General features: G+C 53.1%; 1 protein-coding gene across 2 annotated transcripts in view; it reads right to left on the bottom strand.

Moving 5' to 3' along the window:
* Positions 1-15794: 15794 nt before the first annotated feature.
* PIPOX (pipecolic acid and sarcosine oxidase) overlaps positions 15795-18074 on the bottom strand; it is a 105857-nt gene continuing 103577 nt past the window's right edge. For both annotated transcript variants that reach the window (XM_089317518.1, XM_002718915.6), the window contains exons 5-8: positions 17841-17987; positions 17401-17559; positions 16715-16790; positions 15795-16425 (exon numbers count right to left, since the gene is read on the bottom strand). In XM_089317518.1, the coding sequence (XP_089173644.1) occupies positions 16295-16425; positions 16715-16790; positions 17401-17559; positions 17841-17987 (513 nt within the window). In that variant the 3' untranslated portion in view covers positions 15795-16294. The remainder of the gene's footprint in view (positions 16426-16714; positions 16791-17400; positions 17560-17840; positions 17988-18074) is intronic.

The following is an 18074-nucleotide window of genomic DNA, read 5'->3' as shown; positions in this document are numbered from 1 at the left end:
GCCTTGGCCCTGGGTGGCAGCTCAGAGGTGGCTCCTGGCGCCTGCGGAAGGGCAAGGAACAAACAACCCCTCGTCTGCTGCCTGCACCAAGGCGTGAGTTGTTAGGTCCCCTGCAGGAGTCCAGGGGTCTCAGCGGGTAACCCCCAGTGATGGCAGCCCCTCCAAAAGAGACAAGAAAGGCACAGAGGTAGAAAGTCAACCCCAACATGAGTGGGAGAGGGTTATGAAAAGGCACCATCTTGAATGAGGGCTGCTCCACTTGCCGCCCCAGGATAGAACAGAGAAGGTAGTAAAAGTGAAGCTTTTTTTTTTTTTTTAAACTGCTGGCTCATGTTCTGTTCTGTCACTCACATCTTTTACTTCTGCTTCCAAACATCTCAGTGCACTTTCAGCTTCCCCCAGGTACTAGTGTGACAACCTCCCTGCTCCCTGCTGTTCACCCGCACCGAGGCAGGCCTCTGCATGATGGCAGGGAAAGTCCGACGTCAGCCTCGGCTAGCCTGACCGAGGCCTTTGTCCAAGTCAGAACACGTATTCATTCATTTGCTCAGCAGTGGAGAACTATTTCACAGCTGCCTGCTGGGGTCCAGGCACCGTTCTGGGTCCCAGGGATGGATGACATCAGGCACACAAAGTAGGCACCGCACCTGCCAGTGTGTGCAAGCTTCGGGTGGGCAGAAGGGAATAAATTATAGTGCTTGCCCTCCAGGTGCTTGTGGGGGAGCTGAAGCAGACTCCCGTGGAGTCTTTGCATAAGATGTTACAGAACAAAGAAGTTGCTTTGGGCATATTTTGGAGGGAGACATTCTCTTAGGGTGGGAAGAGGGGACTGGGAAGGATTTTTTTTGAGCTGGGGCATGAAAAAAGGGTCATGCCGGCACAGGTAGATATTGCTGGAACAGCCACTCCAGGAAGAAAAGAACTTAAGCAAAGGTCCTGAGGCAGGGAAAGATGGATGGTGGCAGGGCTGTGCCACAGGCCGCCTAGGGAAGGCAGAGGACGTGGCTTTACGTGACCAGTGCGTCAAGCCTCTCCAAGCAAAAGCCTCTTGGCTGGGGCGCTGGGCTGCAGGCTTGGGAGGAGATGATTCATCTTGGCACCAACTCCCCAGAAGAGTCCAGAGGCCTGCAGGGCCACCAACACCCATCTGCATTTTGGCTGTGCCCTGAGAGTCTGTAAGCTCCTGCCCTCAGCTCTGGTTCCTAAGAAACAGCACATCTGTCCTGTGCCAGGCTCCAGAGCTGCCTCGCTCGCTCCCCCTCTCTAATCACAGACCCTCAGGATCACTCTGACTTCTGACGGAGAGGCGTGGGTGGGAACTGAGGCCCTGCGGGACTCCGCGCCGTGCCTGGAGAGGACGGCAGTGGGCAGTGACCCCTGAACTGCCTCCTTTTGTCCTTGTGTCCCCTTGGCATACTCTCCCAGTTGCCCCGCCCCCATGCCTGGTGGCACAGACACTTAGCGATTTGCTCCTTAATTGTCCCCCAGCTAGGCTGCGCAGATGCTGCTCTTTAATCTCTCCTGATAAATGAATCGCGCCGCTCCTTTAATCATATGTTCATATCCAAGCCAATTTGAATCAATTTGGCAGGGAGCGTGTTGCAAGAGATGCCACGACTGCTGTTTCTCCCCTCCAGGGCCCCGGAGCCAGAGCAACTGCTGTCCTTACCCCTCACCCTCCACAGACAGCCCAGGGGGCCCGGGAAGGTTCAGGATCTCCTACCTGAAATGTGGGGACTTTTCAAAGTCACCTCGTTTATCCCTGTCCCCAGGCTGGCCGCAGGGGACCCGAGGAAGACAGATCCCCAAAGCCTGCAGAAGTGGAAGGGAGGGGGCTGAGTCCACGGCCTCCGTTGGCCACTGAGTAAAGGGCCCCATTATCATCCCTGAGAGAAAGCGCTGCCTTCAATCTAACCCGAATCTTTTCTGCTCCCCCTTTCATTTCCTCTGAGCCGGTTCTCGGGGAAGCTGGAACACTCCATCACCTTTTATATGCCAACACATTCCAAACCGGTCCACGGTCATTTGTCCTTGCCTGCTACTGGCGGCCACCCCAACTCCTTTCATCTTCCCCTAGGGCCTATTCTCCTCCAAAACCTCCAGCCTGGTGGGCAGTCATTATGTGCTTGGTTCCGTACCAAGTTCAGCTGCCTTAGGGGCTGCTGGCTTTCGCCTCCAGAGTGGTGTGCACTTGCAATAGGGAAAACAAAGCAAAAACCTGCAAAACTGAGTACTGCTTCAGCAGCTGGCACTGCAGCCTCAGTCTCCCCATCTGTAAAACAAAGCTACCGGGGCTGGCACTGTGGCATAGCAGGTAAAGCCACCGCCTGCAGTGACAGCATCCCAATCCAGCTCTCTGCTATGGCCTGGGAAAGCAGTAGAAGATGGCCCAAGTCCTTGGGCCCCTGCACCCATGTGAGAGACCCGGAAGAAGCTCCTGGCTCCTGGCATCAGATCGGTGCAACTCCGGCCTTTGTGGCCAATTGGGGAGTGAACCAGCAGACAGAAGACCTCTCTCTCTGCCTCTCCTCTCTGTCTGACTTTCAAATAAATCTTAAGAAAAAAAAAAAAAAAAAAAAAAAAAAAAAAAACAAAGCTACCTTCTGGCAAGATCCTTTGACTCCTAAATTCAGAACTCCTTACTGCGGACAGTAAGATCTCCCAGCCAAACCCTTTATCAACCCCTGGTGAAGAGCAGGAGAAACCCTCACCCCCACCCCAGGCGGCACCAGTGTAGCTGCAACATCGTGGGACTGGATGAGAAACGTCTTCTCCCAGTGTGTGGTCTGTCTGGAACTGGTTTCTGTCCAGCTGTCTGCCCCTCAGCATCCTCTTTTTTCTTTTTTTAAAAAGATTATTTATTTGAAAAGCAGAGTTAGAGAGAGGCAGAGAGAGAAGTCTTCCATCCGCTGGTTCACTCCCCAAAGGGCCGCAACAGCCAGAGCTGCACTGATCCAAAGCCAGGAGCCAGGAGCTTCCTCCTGGCCTTCTACGTGGCACGGGGGCCCAAGGACTTGGGCCATCTTCCACTGCCTCCCAGGCCATAGCAGAGAGCTGGATCAGAAGTGGAGCAGCCAGGACTCGAACCGGCGCCCATATGGGGATACCAGCACTGCAGGAGGTGGCCTCACCGCCATGCCACAGCGCTAGCCCCTCAGCATCCTCTTTCATTTCCTTTCCTCCTCCTTGTGGGCTCTGCCATGCCAGTCCAGGCAGGTGCTTGCAATTCACTGGGAACCGAGAGATCATTACCATATTCAGATCTCATTTGCATGTCTACGATTTGGCGCTCTCTGGCCCCGCCCCCGTCTGGAGGTCCCTCCCACAATTCTGGGAAGCCACGCCCCTTAAGAGGGCAGTGTTGGCTCTGTCTTAAAACAGCTGACAAGGGCCCAACCCATGGTGTTGCCCTTTTAATGATGGCGGAGGCATGAGGCCCTACCCACTCAGTGAGGCGGAAATACTGCTTCCCGCCTTTTTAAGAGGTCCTGGAAAGCCCTTGACCTGAGGTGAGGCTGCGGCAATGATTGGGACTGAGGAGCCCTTCCCAGCCTGGCAGCGGTGTCCTGCAGACGGCGAGGAGGGTGACAGAGCCATGCGTTGGGCCGCGCTCTTACACTTCGCATACTCTCCTTTGGCTTCCGTCATAACCGAGGCTCTGATGACGTCATCTTCCACATAAGTGCCTCGGCTCGCTTCCAGCAGCAGGCCAGGCGTCCCGAAGCCGTGTGGGGCTTCTCAGAGGAAGGGGGAGGCGGGAGAGCGCAGACGCCGGGCGCTTGGTATTCGCTGCCGGGCCTCAGGAAAGAAACGCTTCTTGGCAATTTGTGGGAGACACCTACACCCATTTGCCGCGCTCTTTACAAATTCCGTCGCATATATTATCGCGTTGGCACGTCACCCCCACTGTGCCAACAATATGAATAACATTTCCACGCGGCCCAGGAGGCTTATTTTAAGCTATATTCGCTTCAGTCTAATTTTACGAAACCACAACAGAACAATTCCGACCTTTCTCTGTGATTTGATCGGGAAGGAGAGATTTCCGGAGAAATAGCTATCTTGGAATTAAGGATACTAGATCTGTTTAGAAGGAATTTTACAGAGAAATTGAGTTTTTCTATAGCGTATGTCCCAGTGACGGGTCATCTCTCTAGGGGAACGTGTGCTTTGTGCATGAACTCGGTGACATAGCTCTCCCAGCGGAATACTTGTATGTGAAGATAGAATTTGCTTTCAATATCAAAAGTCAGCTATGACAATTTTATAAAAAAAAGTTTAAAAAGGATATTAAGTTTTGACATCATTCAGGCAAATTATATTTGAGGTGGCTTAAGAGTCAAAGAGCTTCCACATTGTAATAAATTTTTATATGTTCTGTGCCACATCTATGATCCAGCTAGATTAGGAAAAGAAGCAAATGGATTTGGGAAGAGAGGACGCTAGGGAATTTGAAAGTGGAGGATTTTTTTTTTTTAAAGAGTGAGGAAAAAAATAAAGATCCTGCTTCCAGGGAAGAAGCAGCCCGTGGATTCTGAAGCATCCGATCTTTCCAAGGCCAGGGACTGGCAGCCAGGCAAACGTAAAATTGTATGTGCTGACCTGGGACTCACGGCTCATCTTGACCTTGGGGCCTGGCATCTGGTCCCTGGCTCAAGGGCTACTTCAGGCTCCCGTGGGACCCCCATCCTTTGGAGAGTGGGAGTGGCCCTAGTGCATGGGTGCTCCCTGGAGAGGGCTACACTGGAAGCACAGGTGTCTTGCTCTGTCTTGGAGGGTCCCACAGCTCCTCTGTGGGGTCTGCCCTTTCTGGTGAGCCGCGACCTCAGCCATGGGACTGGATTTAATAGCAGAAAAGGACAGAGACTGGTGAACTAAGCCGAGAGAACCAAGCAGAAACTGAGGCAGCCTCAGCTCTGCTCACGAGTCTCTAAGGTTACCTGTACACATGACAGAAGCACACGTGCAAATGTGGATCGACAAATAACTAGGGACCTAGGAAAACTATAGCAGGTCATAGATGAAGAATCTGTGCTTTTAATGGACGCTGTCATGTAATCTCTTTAAAAAAGATTTATGGGACCGGCATTGTGGTGGGGCACATGGGCCGCCACCTGCAGTGCCAGCAGCCCATATGGGTGCAGGTTCCAGTCCAGGCTCCTCCTCTTCTGACCCAGCTCTCTGCTGTGGCCTGGGAAAGTAGTAGAAGATGGCCCAAGTCCTTGGACCCCTGCACCCATGTGGGAGGCCTGGAGGAAGCTCCTGGCTCCTGGCTTCGAATCAGCCCAGCTCCTGGCCTGGCAGCCATTTGGGGAGTGAACCAGCGGATCGAAGACTACCCTTTCTCTCTGTCTCTGCCTCTCTGTAACTCTACCTGTCAAATAAATAAAATAAATCTTCTTTAAAAAGTAAAAGATTTATTTATTTGAAAGGCAAAGAGAGAGGGGGAGAGAAAGAGGGAGGGGGAGATCTTCCATCCACTGGTTCACTCCCCAAATGGCCACAACAGCCCAGACTGGGCCAGGCCAAAGCCAGGAGCCAGGAACTCCACCCAGGTTCCCCATGTGGGTGCAGGGGTCCAAGTACTTGGGCCATCCTCTGCTGCTTTCCCAGGCACATTAGCAGGGAGCTGGACTGGAAGTGGAGCGGCAGGGACCAGCAGGGACCAGCACAAGCCGTAGCTTAACCTGCTGCGCGGCTACACTGGTCCCCAGTGTTGTGGTTTGTTTTGCTTGTTTCTGTTTTTAAGTCAGTACAGATATGTGTACCAGCACCAAAATAAGCCCCAAATTGCCGTATTAGTGTGACTGCAAGAGTAGCTTCTTTCCTGGCATTTCATAGATAGAAATCTTAGCCGAGGGGGGTAAACCAGGTGGCAAAGCTGCTTAGAAACTGCTCAGGGAGAGCCAGTCTTAAAGCTGCAGGCATCTCTTGGCATGGTCGAGAGTGGAAGCTGGAAGAGGAACAGACTGGAAGGTGGAACTGGAAGGGACTATTTAGTGGGGGTGGGGCGAGCTTCCCGACCTTCCCTTCCCTCCCCTCGCAGCCTGGAGCCCTGCAGGTGAGAGCATTTGTGTTGATAAAGGGACTGACTGATGGTGAAACTGGAACGAGAATTGAGAGGGTCATTTAGAATATGTGGGTCATGGTTTTGTACTCCCCCCCCCCCCCAAGAACTGTAAGAGAGAGGACCTGGCTCACTGGCCAGACTTTGTACCTGGCTGACAGATTCCTGCTTCTAATACTTCATTTCATCTGAGAAGCGTTAGCTCCAAGGAAAAGAGCCTGTTGCTGAGCAAGGTGACCTGTGAGTTTGAGGAAGTGAGGAGGTATCTGTAGTAGAGGGGGTGCCCCGGCAGGTCTGGGAGGAGTTAGTCCCTGGGCACCCCAGATCACCATCTCCCTCCCCACCCCCACTCCTTGCTCCCCAGCAAAATCAGCTACAAATCTCGGCTTGTTGGGAACAGATGGCCTTGGCTGACGAATAAGCCACCGCAGGCTGCTCCACCTGTTCTCGGGCTGGAATAATCAGCTCGAGACAAACATCGGCGCTGAAATAACTCATGGCAGCGGGTGATGCGCAGGCACCGATTCCAAAAATTTCTTCAACAGACCCCCTCCCACCCTCTCGTCTCCCCAGCCCCTGGAGGCCATCAGGGGAAGGTAATGGAGCAGAGAAGACTGAAAGAGCCCCAAGTGCAGTGAGAGGCCAGGGCTGGGGGTGCCCCAGGCGTGGCTGGGTTCTGCAGCGAGGTGGGGCGTTCACCTGGCCAGGGAGAGCACAGGAACAGGAGATCTGCCGGTGAGCCAAGGGGTGGCGCCCCGAGTTGTCGGGGGGGGGGGGGGGGGCTGCGGGGAGTGGTAAGTGGATAGGGCCAAGAGAGCGAAGGTCTTTTCTCCCTGACTGTGACCTGGTGTCTGGCCTGCCCTCATCTCCCTGATGGAGTCAGCTGAGCTGATTTTCCCTGGCAGAGGGGAGTGACAGCTTAGGGAAGCAGTGGTGACGGCAAGCGGGGTGCTGGCTCTGATGGGATTTCCGCTCCCTGTGGAGCCAGACAGGAGAGAGAGAGAAGAGCCCGGCCAATTGCTTGCGCTGGGTGACTCAGGAAGGCTGCTTGCCTCGGCCCTGGGCACCAGGCTTGATACCCCGAGAGTAGGGGCTCTGGGTCTCCACAGGCTGTGTGGGATACGGGGAAGAAGCTAGCACAGCCCTCAGGCTTATTTTTCTCCTCATGTGGCCCCTGCTGTGCTGCCCGGTCCTCTTGTTTAGGGTCTTACAAGCCTGCTCTCCTCTAAGCCTTAGTGTTGGAAGTGCCAGGGCAGCCCCAGCCTCCAAGGTGGCTCCTGTCCCCCCTGGTGCCTGGCTTGCTGGTGCGCTCCCTGGCTGCATGTAGAAGCACTCAAGGAGCTGTTGCTTGGGTTGGTATACAAAAAGTAGAAGGACTACGAGAGAACCTGTTCCCACCAAGCGGGACGCAGTTACCAACAGTAAATCTTGCGTCATCCACACCCCCAACCACTTTCCCACACCTTTGGCTGGATTATTTTAAAGCTGACACTGGTCCAATGTCGTTTCATCAGGAAATACTTGAGTATCCCTCAAAAGAAAATTTTAAAAAATCAGGAAGCTGGGCCGGCGCCGCGGTTCACTAGGCTAATCCTCCACCTAGCGGCGCCGGCACACCGGGTTCTAGTCCCGGTCGGGGCACCGGATTCTGTCCCCGTTGCCCCTCTTCCAGGCCAGCTCTCTGCTGTGGCCAGGGAGTGCAGTGGAGGATGGCCCAGGTGCTTGGGCCCTGCACCCCATGGGAGACCAGGAGAAGCACCTGGCTCCTGCCTTCGTATCGGTGCGGCACCGGCCGTGGTGGCCATTGGAGGGTGAACCAACGGCAAAAAGGAAGACCTTTCTCTCTGTCTCTCTCTCTCACTCTCCACTCTGCCTGTCAAAAAAAAAAAAAAAAAAAAAAAAAAAATCAGGAAGCCGAAATCGTGGCACAGAAGGTTAAGCAGCCACCTGTGAAGTCAGCATATCCCACGGGCGCCTACTCGAGTCCCAGCTGCTCCCAATTCCAGTCCAGCTCCCTGCTAATGACCTGGGAAAGCAGAAGATGGCCCAAGTGCTTGGGCCCCTACACTCACGTGGGAGACTTAGATGAAGCTCCTGGCTTCAGCCTGGGCCAGCCCTGGCCATGGCAGCCACTGGAGAGTGAACCAGCAGACCAACAGATAGAAGATCAATCTCTCTCTCTGTAACTCTGCCTTTTGAATAAATAGATAAAATATTTTTAAAAATTAAAAAAGAAAAAACAATCAGGGGTAGGCCTTGTGCCACAACCTATCCTGGGCAGTCCTAGCTACTCCAGTGCTTCTGACCCAGCTCCCTATTAACCTGTCTGGGAGGCAGCAGATGATGGCTCTAGTACTTGGGTCCTGGCCACCCATGTGAGAGACCCAGATGAAGTTCCTGGCCTGGACTCAGCCTGGCCTAGCTGTTGTGGGCATTTGGGTAATGAACCAGCAGAGAGAAGATCTCTCTCTCTCTCTCTTCCTCTCTTTCTGTTGCTCTGCCTTTCAAATAAATAAATACATATTTTTTTTAAATCAGAATACTCATCATGGCTAAAAAAGATCAATAATTCCTTAATATCAAATATCTAGTCAATATTTTAATTTCTCTGACTTTAATATATTACATATTAGAATATATAAAAGTTGGTTTGTTCAAAGCAGTATCCAAAAAAGATTGAGGAGCTTTTTAAAAAAATTCTGTGCCCAGGGTCTTCTCAGACCTCAGGGATTCTGATTTACTGAGTCTTGGGTGGGGCCCAAGCGTCACAGTTCTAAAGCTCCGCAGGTGGTTCTAATGGGCGGACAGGATGGAAGAATGCTCAACTTGCCCCTATCATTTTCCTGCCAGCTCCTCTGCATCCAAGCTCTTCAGCCTCTCTCCTGTTTAGCCAGCTTGAGGGGCCCGGCCCCCATGTGCCCGCTTGCACTCGGCGGGGCTCGGAGAGGGGGACACAGCCCCCACCTGCCAGCCCGCACAAGCTGCAGGCTGACTGCCCAGGTCCCAGGCTCTTCTTTCAGGGTGGGCTGGAACTCTGTGGACACAGAATTCATTTCCCCTACAGAATCAGTGCCTGTTCTCCCCTAATATGCCTGGTGCTCATTCTTGCCTTGCAAGCATAGCAGATTCTTTTTTTTTTTTTTTTTTGCTTGAAAATAGCAAAATTCCTGCCTCAGGAAAAAGTGAGAACTTCCCCGAGGGCTGTAGCCGTCATTTGGCTGCTCAAGTGGCTCAGGCTTCGTTGGAGCTGAGCGAGGGGCCCGCAGGGGGCTTGGCGACTGATGTAGGGAACCCAGGGATTTGGGTGAGACTTGAACCCAGCACATTTTGGGAAATCTGGGAATCTGCTCCTCCCTTAAGATGTCGGCCCCAGGAACATTTCAGAGGAGGCCCGCCTGCCCAGCTCCCTGCCTCCGCCGGTGGCCGCGGTGCGTTCTCCTCTCGGTTTCCCACCCTGTGCTCTTTGGATTCACTCCTCCCTCCTGTGTCCCCTACTCCATGCCTCACTGAATGTTGGTGAAACAAATCTAGTCTAAAATAATGAGCAATCAACGACCATGATGCTTGGGGCAGGCTGGGCAGGGGCTGGGAAAGGGGTGGGGAGCTGAATCATTTATAAAGCTTAATAAAGATGCAGATGAGCAGTGCCGACAAGGAACCCCAGAGCTGGGCTTATTCATTATTCAAAGTTATGTAAATGCCACTGGGCCCAGCCTGTAAGAATCCAGCCCCTTGTCCCGGCTGCTTTCCCAGGCTCACAGACCCCATGCGCCTTGCACCTCCCACTCTCCTAGGTGCTCCCCGCTAGCCCTGTCTTGGGCTCCAGCCTATGAACCCCCTTCAGATCCTGCTGCTAGTGCAGTGGTGGGGAGCACCTGTCCATGGGCTGTGAAATCGATTGGTCTGGCCTTCCCAAGGCAACCACAGGCAGGACTCAAATTTCAATCCATCTATAGCCAGCTTATTTTTAAGCTGGTAATTTTGCATGGCCCGTGAATGATGCTATAAATATCTAAATGACCCTTGGCCGACAAAAGTTTCCCCACGCCTGCTGTAGAGTCATGAAAATCCTACACCCCTCCCCCACCCACACAATTCTTTTTCATAGATGGTTTCTCCTTCTCTGAGGTTTCCAAGGAGAAACTACCATAAGTGTGCTAATATGCATGTTTTAACATCTCACTCATCTACCTGATGGGGTGGGTTTCTTGAAGTCTAACCAAAACCCTCCTTGCTGCCCTGAAAATCCTCCACTGAAATGACAAATTCACCTTAATCCTCTCCTGAGGTGTGGAACGCGGGTGCTGAGTCACTTTCCAGCCCAGCGTCTTCTGACTCTACCTGTTGCCTCCTTTTACCTTTTTGTTCTTGTTTTAAGATTTATTTTATTTATTTGAAAAACAGAGTGACAGATCTTCCACCCACTGGTTCAACTCCCCAAATGACCACGACAGTCCGATCAGGTCGGGTCAGATTCAGAGCTGGGCCAGGCCAAACCGGGTCTCCCATGTGGGTGCAGGGGTCTAAGCACTTGGGCCACCCTCGGCTGCTTTCCCAGGCGCATTAGCATGCAGCTGGATGGGAAGTGGAGCAGCCAGGACTCCAACCGGCACTCATATGGGATGCCAGCGCTGCAGGCAACAGGTTAACCCAGTGAGCCACAGTGCCAGGCCCCTCCTGTTGCCTGTCTGGCTGGCCGAGCCTCCTTCCAAATTAGACTCACTCTCCATAAGCTCTGAAGCCTGTTCGGGGGTATCCAGCTCTAGCCCAAATGTGTTAGTACTATAACTAGCACGTGTTACCTAGCACTGACACACTGACTTCTGTTTCTCCACCATCTCCTAGGGCCCCAGCGACTCCCCCTCCTCTCTCCCCTCTGCACCGGTCCTCCCCTACTTTCCCACCACCCCTGGTTTGTCAGTTCGGCGAGGCTGAAAGATGAAGAACTGGGTCAGAGTTGCGGTGGCATCGATTGCCTTGTCTCTCCCTGCCTTGCTGGCCTGGCTCACTAGCTCCCTGCCCCCACTCTATTTTTAGCCTGCCTCTGTTTTCCTTAGTTTGGTTGGCAACCACACTGGCCTCTTTCTCTTCATTGCCCTTATCTCTCCCCTGCAGCTTGTGCAGACCCCAGCTAACCTTCCAGAGGTCTCTTACAGCCTGCCCGATTGATTTTGATTTTCTTCCATCTTGAAGATATGTTAAGGGCTGCCTGAAAGGCACGGCCTGGCCATGCGCCGGCAGGAGGGAGGCAGCCAGCTCATAACAGTCAGTCTGGGCAGATTCGTCAGTATTACTGAAACCCTTACTATGGCCTCCAACTCCTTCTTTGGTGACGTTTACTCTCCTCTTTGCCCATACACCCCTACATCTCCTCTCCCCTCTATGACCCCACCTCTTCCCACTAAGAAACACTCACGTTCCAGGCAGGTGTTTGGCCTGGTGGTTAAGACACAGGTTTAAGATACCCATACCCCATACTGCAGTATCTGGGCTCCACCCATAGCTCTGGCCCCGACTCCGGCTTCCTGCTAAGGCAGACCTCTGCGGGGCAGCAGTGACGCTTCAAGTGCTTGGGCCCTTGGATTGAGTGTCTGGCTCCTGGCTTCAGCCTGGCCATCCCCAGCCATTGCATGCATTTTGGGGAGTGAACCAGCAGATGGGAATTAGCAATTGCGCGCGCTCTCTCTCTGTCTCTCTCTCTCTTTCCCTCCCTTTCTCACTCTCTTTCTCTCCCTTGCAAATAAAATAAAAGTTTAAAAAATGCTCAGTTCTAGGCCCATTTTCTTTGGCTTTGGGGATGTGCAGCAGCCCTGGAGGTCCTGGCCTGCCTTCTTAGTCAGTGTGTGCATACCAAAGCTCTTCTTACCCAGTTCCTTGTCTGTCTCACACACATCTTACCCAACTGGTGCTGCCAACCTCCTTCTCCCCTTTTCTAGGACGCGCAGGGCTCACTTGTAAAGGCCTTCGCAGCTCAGGCACGGCTTGGTAGCATCCCCCACTCGTCCTTTCCCAGCCTCCGCACGACATTCGGTCCCCTCCTTGAGCTGTCACCAACAAGCTGAATGAGGCTGGATATTTTGGAAGGGGAGCTGCAGCTGGCTGGGGGAGGCGGGTGGCACTGAGCAAAGACACAGAGGGAGCTTCAGGCAGCAAGTGGGACGTTCCCAACACCCTTCTCCCCAGCTTGTCAGCTTGGGAGCTGGTGGGATCCCACGCTGCTCTCTCTGTGCCTCATCCCCCCACCCCCCAATAATGACATAATAGCTTGCATTGCAGTTTGTAACACTCTTCTACATACAACTAAGTATCTGCATGGCTCCTTGCTTCTCCTCCAAATGCTCCCAGGCCCTTTCCTCAGTGAGTCTTACCTGAGCACCATCCAGATTCGGCTCCCAGCAGTGCCTGCCTCACCCCTCTGTTATTCCCAGAGCACTTAGCACCTTCTACTGTATGATGGCAGGCACTTGCGTGTGCTGCTGTCTGTCTGCTCCTCACTGCTCTGTAAGAACCACAAGCACAGGACTTTTTTAAGCTGTGGTAGATTACACATAACACAAAGCTTATCATCTTCACCATGTAAGTGTGCAGTTTAGCAGTATTAAGGACATCCACATGGTTGGGCAACCCATCTCCAGACTCTGTTCATCTTGCAAAACTGAAACCCTGCATCCAACAACCATTCCACATTTCCTCCTCCTCTCCTAACCCCAGCAGCCACCATTCTTCTCTGCATCTCTGTGGATTTGATGATTGTACTCACGTTAGTAACATCATACAGCATTTGTCTCTTTGTGACCAGTTTATTTCTTTTTTAAAAAAGATTTATTTAACTGAGTCATGGGGGTGGGGGGCACGGGAGAGACAGAGAGAGATCTTCCATCTGCTGGTTCACTCCCCAAATGGTTGTAATGGCCAGGTTTAGGCCAGGCCAAAGCCAGGAGCCAGGAGCTGCTTCTTGGTCCCCCAGGTGGGTGTAGGGGCCCAGGGACTTGGGCCATCTTCTGCTGCTTTCCCAGGTGCAGTAGCAGGGAGCTGGATTAGAAGTGGAGCAGCCGGGACTCTAACCAGTGCCCATATAGGATGCTGGCATCACAGACAGTGGTTTAACCTGCTACACCACAGCGCCAGCCCCATGATCAGTTTATTTCACTTACCACAGTACCCTCAAGTCTCCTCCATATTGTAGCCTGTGCTAGAATTTGTTTCCTTTTTAAGGCTGAATGATAATTCCATTGCATATACATACCCTGCATGTTATTATCCCCCCATTTTTTAAAGTTGTGTTTTGTTTTGTTTTAGACAGATAGAATTAGACAGTGAGAGAGAGAGACAGAGAGAAAGGTCTTCCTTCCATTGGTTCACCCCCCAAATGGCCGCTACAGCCGAAGCTACACCAACCCAAAGCCAGGAGCCAGCTGCTTCCTCCTGGTCTCCCATGCAGGTGCAGGGGCCCAAGCACTTGGCCCATCCTCCACTGCCCTTCTGGACCACAGCAGAGAGCTGGACTGGAAGAGGAGCAACCAGGACTAGAACCTGGCGCCTATATGGGATGCCAGCACTGCAGGCAGAGGATTAACCCAGTGAGCCACAGCGCTGGCCCCAATCCCCCTATTAACACCTCTTAGCCACTGGGAATGATGCTCTGAATATCTCTTTGAAACCCTGTTTTCAAATCTTTTGGGAATAAGAGCCAGTGTTGTGGTGTAGTGGGGTAAAAGAGAACCTGTGACACAGGCACTTCATATGGGGTTCCTGTCCCGGCTGTTCCATTTACAACCCTGCTAGTGTGCCCGAGAAAGCAGCAGAAGATGGTCCAAGTCCTTGGGCCCCTGCACCCATGCGGTAGACCCAGATTAAACTCGTTAGTCCTGGCTTCAGCCAGGCTGCTCTTGATTGTTGTAGCCATTTGGAGAGTGAAACAACAGATGGAAGATCTCTGTTTCTCCCTCTCCATCTGTAACTCTGCCTTTCAAATAAAGAAATACTTTGGGTATATACCCAGAAGTGGAATTGTTGGATAACATGGTAATTCTACATTTAATTTTTTAATTTGAAAGGCAGAGAAATACAGAGAGACAGAGATCTCTCATCCACTGCCCACAACAGCCAAGGCTGGGGCAGGCCAAAGCCAGGAGCCAGAAACTCAATCTTGGTTTCCGATACGGGTGGCAGGGACCCAACCAACTTCGGCCATCACCCTTAGCAGAAAGCTGGAAATGGAGGTGGAGCCAGGCCCCTAATCCAGGCATTCCAATATGAGATGCAGGGTCCCTAGCAACATCTTAACTGCTGCCCTAAACAACCATCTCTACTTTTTGAGGAAACACTTTACTGTTTTTACAGAGTTAGACACACACACAGAAAGAGAGATCTTCCATCTACTGGTTCATTCCCCAAATGTCCACAACTCCAGGGCTGGGCCAGGACAGTGTCTGGAGCACAGCAGAGGTTCAACATACAGGCATGTATTGAACAAAAGGAGGAGTGATCATGATTGATCCTCGCACTGCTTTGTGCAGTCGGCCCGTATCAATGATTATTCCCATTTTTATTTTTATTTTTTTTTTTGACAGGCAGAGTAGACAGTGAGAGAGAGAGAAAGGTCTTCCTTTTCCGTTGGTTCACCCCCCATGGCCGCTATGGCCGGCGTGCTGTGGCCGGCGCACCGTGCTGATCCGAAGCCAGGAGCCAGGTGCTTCTCCTGGTCTCCCATGGGGTGCAGGGCCCAAGCACCTGGGCCATCCTCCACTGCACTCCTGGGCCAAAGCAGAGAGCTGGCCTGGAAGAGGGACAACCAGGACAGAATCTGGCACCCCGACCGGGACTAGAACCCGGTGTGCTGGCGCTGCAGGCGGAGGATTAGCCTATTGAGCTGCGGCGCCGGCTGATTATTCCCATTTTACAGAGGCTGAGGTTCAGAGAAGCATTAGACCACACAAAACAGACTTGGCATGGCCTTGACAGGATTAGCTGGCTTTTACACCTCGCTGGAGAAATCAGTGCTGATACGTGTGCCTAGGCCGTTAAGGCCTCCAGCGGCTGCAGAGTAATTTCCTCATGGTTGTAGTTCCTTTGGGAATATTTTGACTTGTATTCCCATCGCCCACTCTTTAGTAAGTCCCCTTAACACATCCACCACCACCACCACCCCCGCCCCAGTCCCAATCTTGCACTCCTCAGTACATCTGTATGTCCTGTTTTCTGGGGTCAAACTGGCCCACCCTGGACCTCCTCCTGCTCGGGGTTCATCTGCATGCACCCGGCCCTACCGGCCTCCCTGCTAATACCTCTCACCCCTCCACCCACCCTGGGGTGCTTATGAGCCTGTTCCCATGCAAAGCAATTAGTGCAAGGAGGCCAGCCGACCCGTGCTAATGCTGTTTCATTAAGTGGGAGCAATCCTAATGATAATAAAATGGCACATTTAACATTCAAACATTGAACAGGGTTTCTAAGCGAGTGTGTCTCTCTCTTTCTTCCTGGTATAACAGCTCCATCTTCATAAAGACCTGACAATACACCTTAATGAGGGACTGGGGAGCTGAGCATCTTTATAGAACCAGGGAGAGGATGAAGACGAGACAAAGGATGCAGAGAAAGGGGGTGCAGTGCGTCGAGGGGATAAAGGCTCTCAGCATTCCTGGGGTAATAGATTCTGCGGTGCTAATTTAGACAATTAGAGCTCATAAGAAATGAGGTCGGATGGAACAGAAAGCCCGCCACAGACTTTAATGAAATGCAGCTATTTATTTGTTTGTTCAACAGATATTTTTCAACAAACATTCATTGTGCTCTTAGGAGCTGGATTTTTTAGGAGTTTGTGATGGAGAGTGGCTCTGGTTCAAGGAAAAGGAATGCAGTAGGGAAACCTAAGAGGTTGTCTTGTTTACCTTCCCCTGGGCAGATTATGTCAAATTCATGCCAAGCTCATCACCGTCCCAGGGAAGAGAACCGTAACAATTGCTCTGGTCTCCTGGGCCAGCCCTTGTGCCCTCCCATCTTGAGACCTTCATCTCAATGGTCCTTGCTCCTCTGTGACTGCAGAGGATCGGACGGACCTTCTAGAAGCAAGGAAGTCGTCGGGGTCGGGGAGCTAGCCAGGGAAAGAAGGCAGACTCGACCATCTGGGGATTCCACAGAGGCAGGAGAAAAGGGTGACATTTTACAGCCACTTCCCTCTCATGGGGCGTTTCCAGCAGCCCCGGGCTCCTGTGCACAGAAGGGAGGTCAGAGGTGGGCTTTGCCCAGGCCAGGGAAGCGGCTGATTCGAAAAGGTGTCAGGTCATAGGATGGGGTTAGTTTCATGCTTAGTTCATACAGGACCTTCCCCACGACAGGGGACAGCTTGAATCCATGCCCTAGGGGAAGGAGAGGGGACAGTCAAGCGCTCAGGGCCAGGCAGGCTGGGCTCTCGGCAAGTCCCCCACTGTCCCACTCAGAGGGCTGCCTCTCCTCGTGCTCACCTCCCACGGCCAGAAGCTGCCTCCCACCGTGACAACCCCTGCCCTGATTTCCCAGCCAGCCTCCTAACTGACCCAAAGCCAGGCTTTAGCCCCTCTGTGGGCACCTGAGTATGGGGAAAATACCATTTGGCCCAGCACGGAGAACAGCCAGCTCTAAGGGGGCCGTTTCCCCTCCTAAGCTCACCAGAGAATCCAGCACCGATGACAATGTTGTCATACTTCGGGTGGCGATCGAGAATGAAGTGCGTATCAGGGGTGTTCTAGAAGAAATATTCACACCTGTATATCACACGTTGATAACAGGGCCGGGGAGAGTGGTGGGGGGTAGGAAAACTGCAGGACCTGACAGGAGGGGGCTGGGCTGAGTTTCTTTCCAGAGAGAATGAGAACGGGGCACAAGCCTGCTTCCTGCCTGCCAGCACCCCTCTGGATGCCAGTCTTTCCTATCTGTCCATCTGTCTCTCTCTCCCCTGCGGAGCCATGAACACAGTAGGTGCTTAGCTCATCCTAGCAAACTCACTCCAGCCAGGATGCCTCAGGCCCTGGTGGCATCTGTCTCTTCTCTTTGTCCCTGAGGCCTGCTCAACTGGCGCGTCTTGCCAAAAACCCTTTTAGAGCTCTTCTGGGGACTATCGTCAGGGACTGCCAGGCCCAGCTCGTTGCCTAATGAAAAAGAATACGAATAATCCCTCCCCGGCCCTGTCTAGGGGAAGAAAGCCGACCCATACAGCTTAGCTTGCTGGTTTCAAGTTGAGTTCCATGTCAGGGCTCAGAGTGGGCCCCAGCCAGTGTGAGCTCTGCTTGTCTCCTTCTCCTGCTCTCCAGAGCCGTGGTGGGGGGTGGGGCACGGGGGGGCCACCAGCCCCTTACCGTGTACATGCAGCGTTCCATGATGTCGGGCTGCGGCTTCAGGTTGGGTAGGTGAGCTCGGACAAAGTCGCACAGGATCTGCACGTCCTGGATGTCTGTCATCGCCCTGGGGCAGTCCCGCTCCTCAGGGTCCACGGTGTCACCGTGGTGATAGCAGACCTGACACCAGATCAGAGCCTTGTGAGTGGTGAGGCCGGCCTTCCCCACACACCCAGGGTATCCCCAGCCAGCACCCCACCGTCCTCAGTCCTGCTGCAGGCTCCTTGTTGCCACCTGAGTTTGCCCAGCTGTCCAGCCCCAGCCCACCCTCTGCGTGCCAAGGAAAGGCACCCTTAGCAGGGCCTCAGGACAGCTGCACTGCTGCCCACTGGGACCTGGGGGTCGTCTGTGGAAGGCAGTTAGAGAAGCTGGCCCCCACCTGGATGGGCACCTCAGCTCACCTTCATGAGCCCTGGATACTCTCCGGAGGGCAGCCCATAGACGTGGTGGGGAGTCAGGCCCATGCTCAGGAAGCAAGGAAAAGCCTGGGAAGCACCATAGCTCCCAGGAACCGTCTCTCGCCAGTAGCACACGTTGATCCGCAGGGGCTTGAGGAAGGAACAGGAAGTGGGAGGTGAGGGGGAAACCGCCAGATGCTATGGACGATGGAGCAGCATCTTCTGGGGTCCTACTGC

Source organism: Oryctolagus cuniculus, chromosome 17, assembly GCF_051225735.1.
Source record: "Oryctolagus cuniculus isolate XC-2025 breed Fujian yellow rabbit chromosome 17, ASM5122573v1, whole genome shotgun sequence".
Lineage (NCBI taxonomy): Eukaryota > Metazoa > Chordata > Mammalia > Lagomorpha > Leporidae > Oryctolagus > Oryctolagus cuniculus.
The sequence above is the reverse complement of the archived record's forward strand: the minus strand, read 5'-3'. Positions and strand labels throughout refer to the sequence as shown.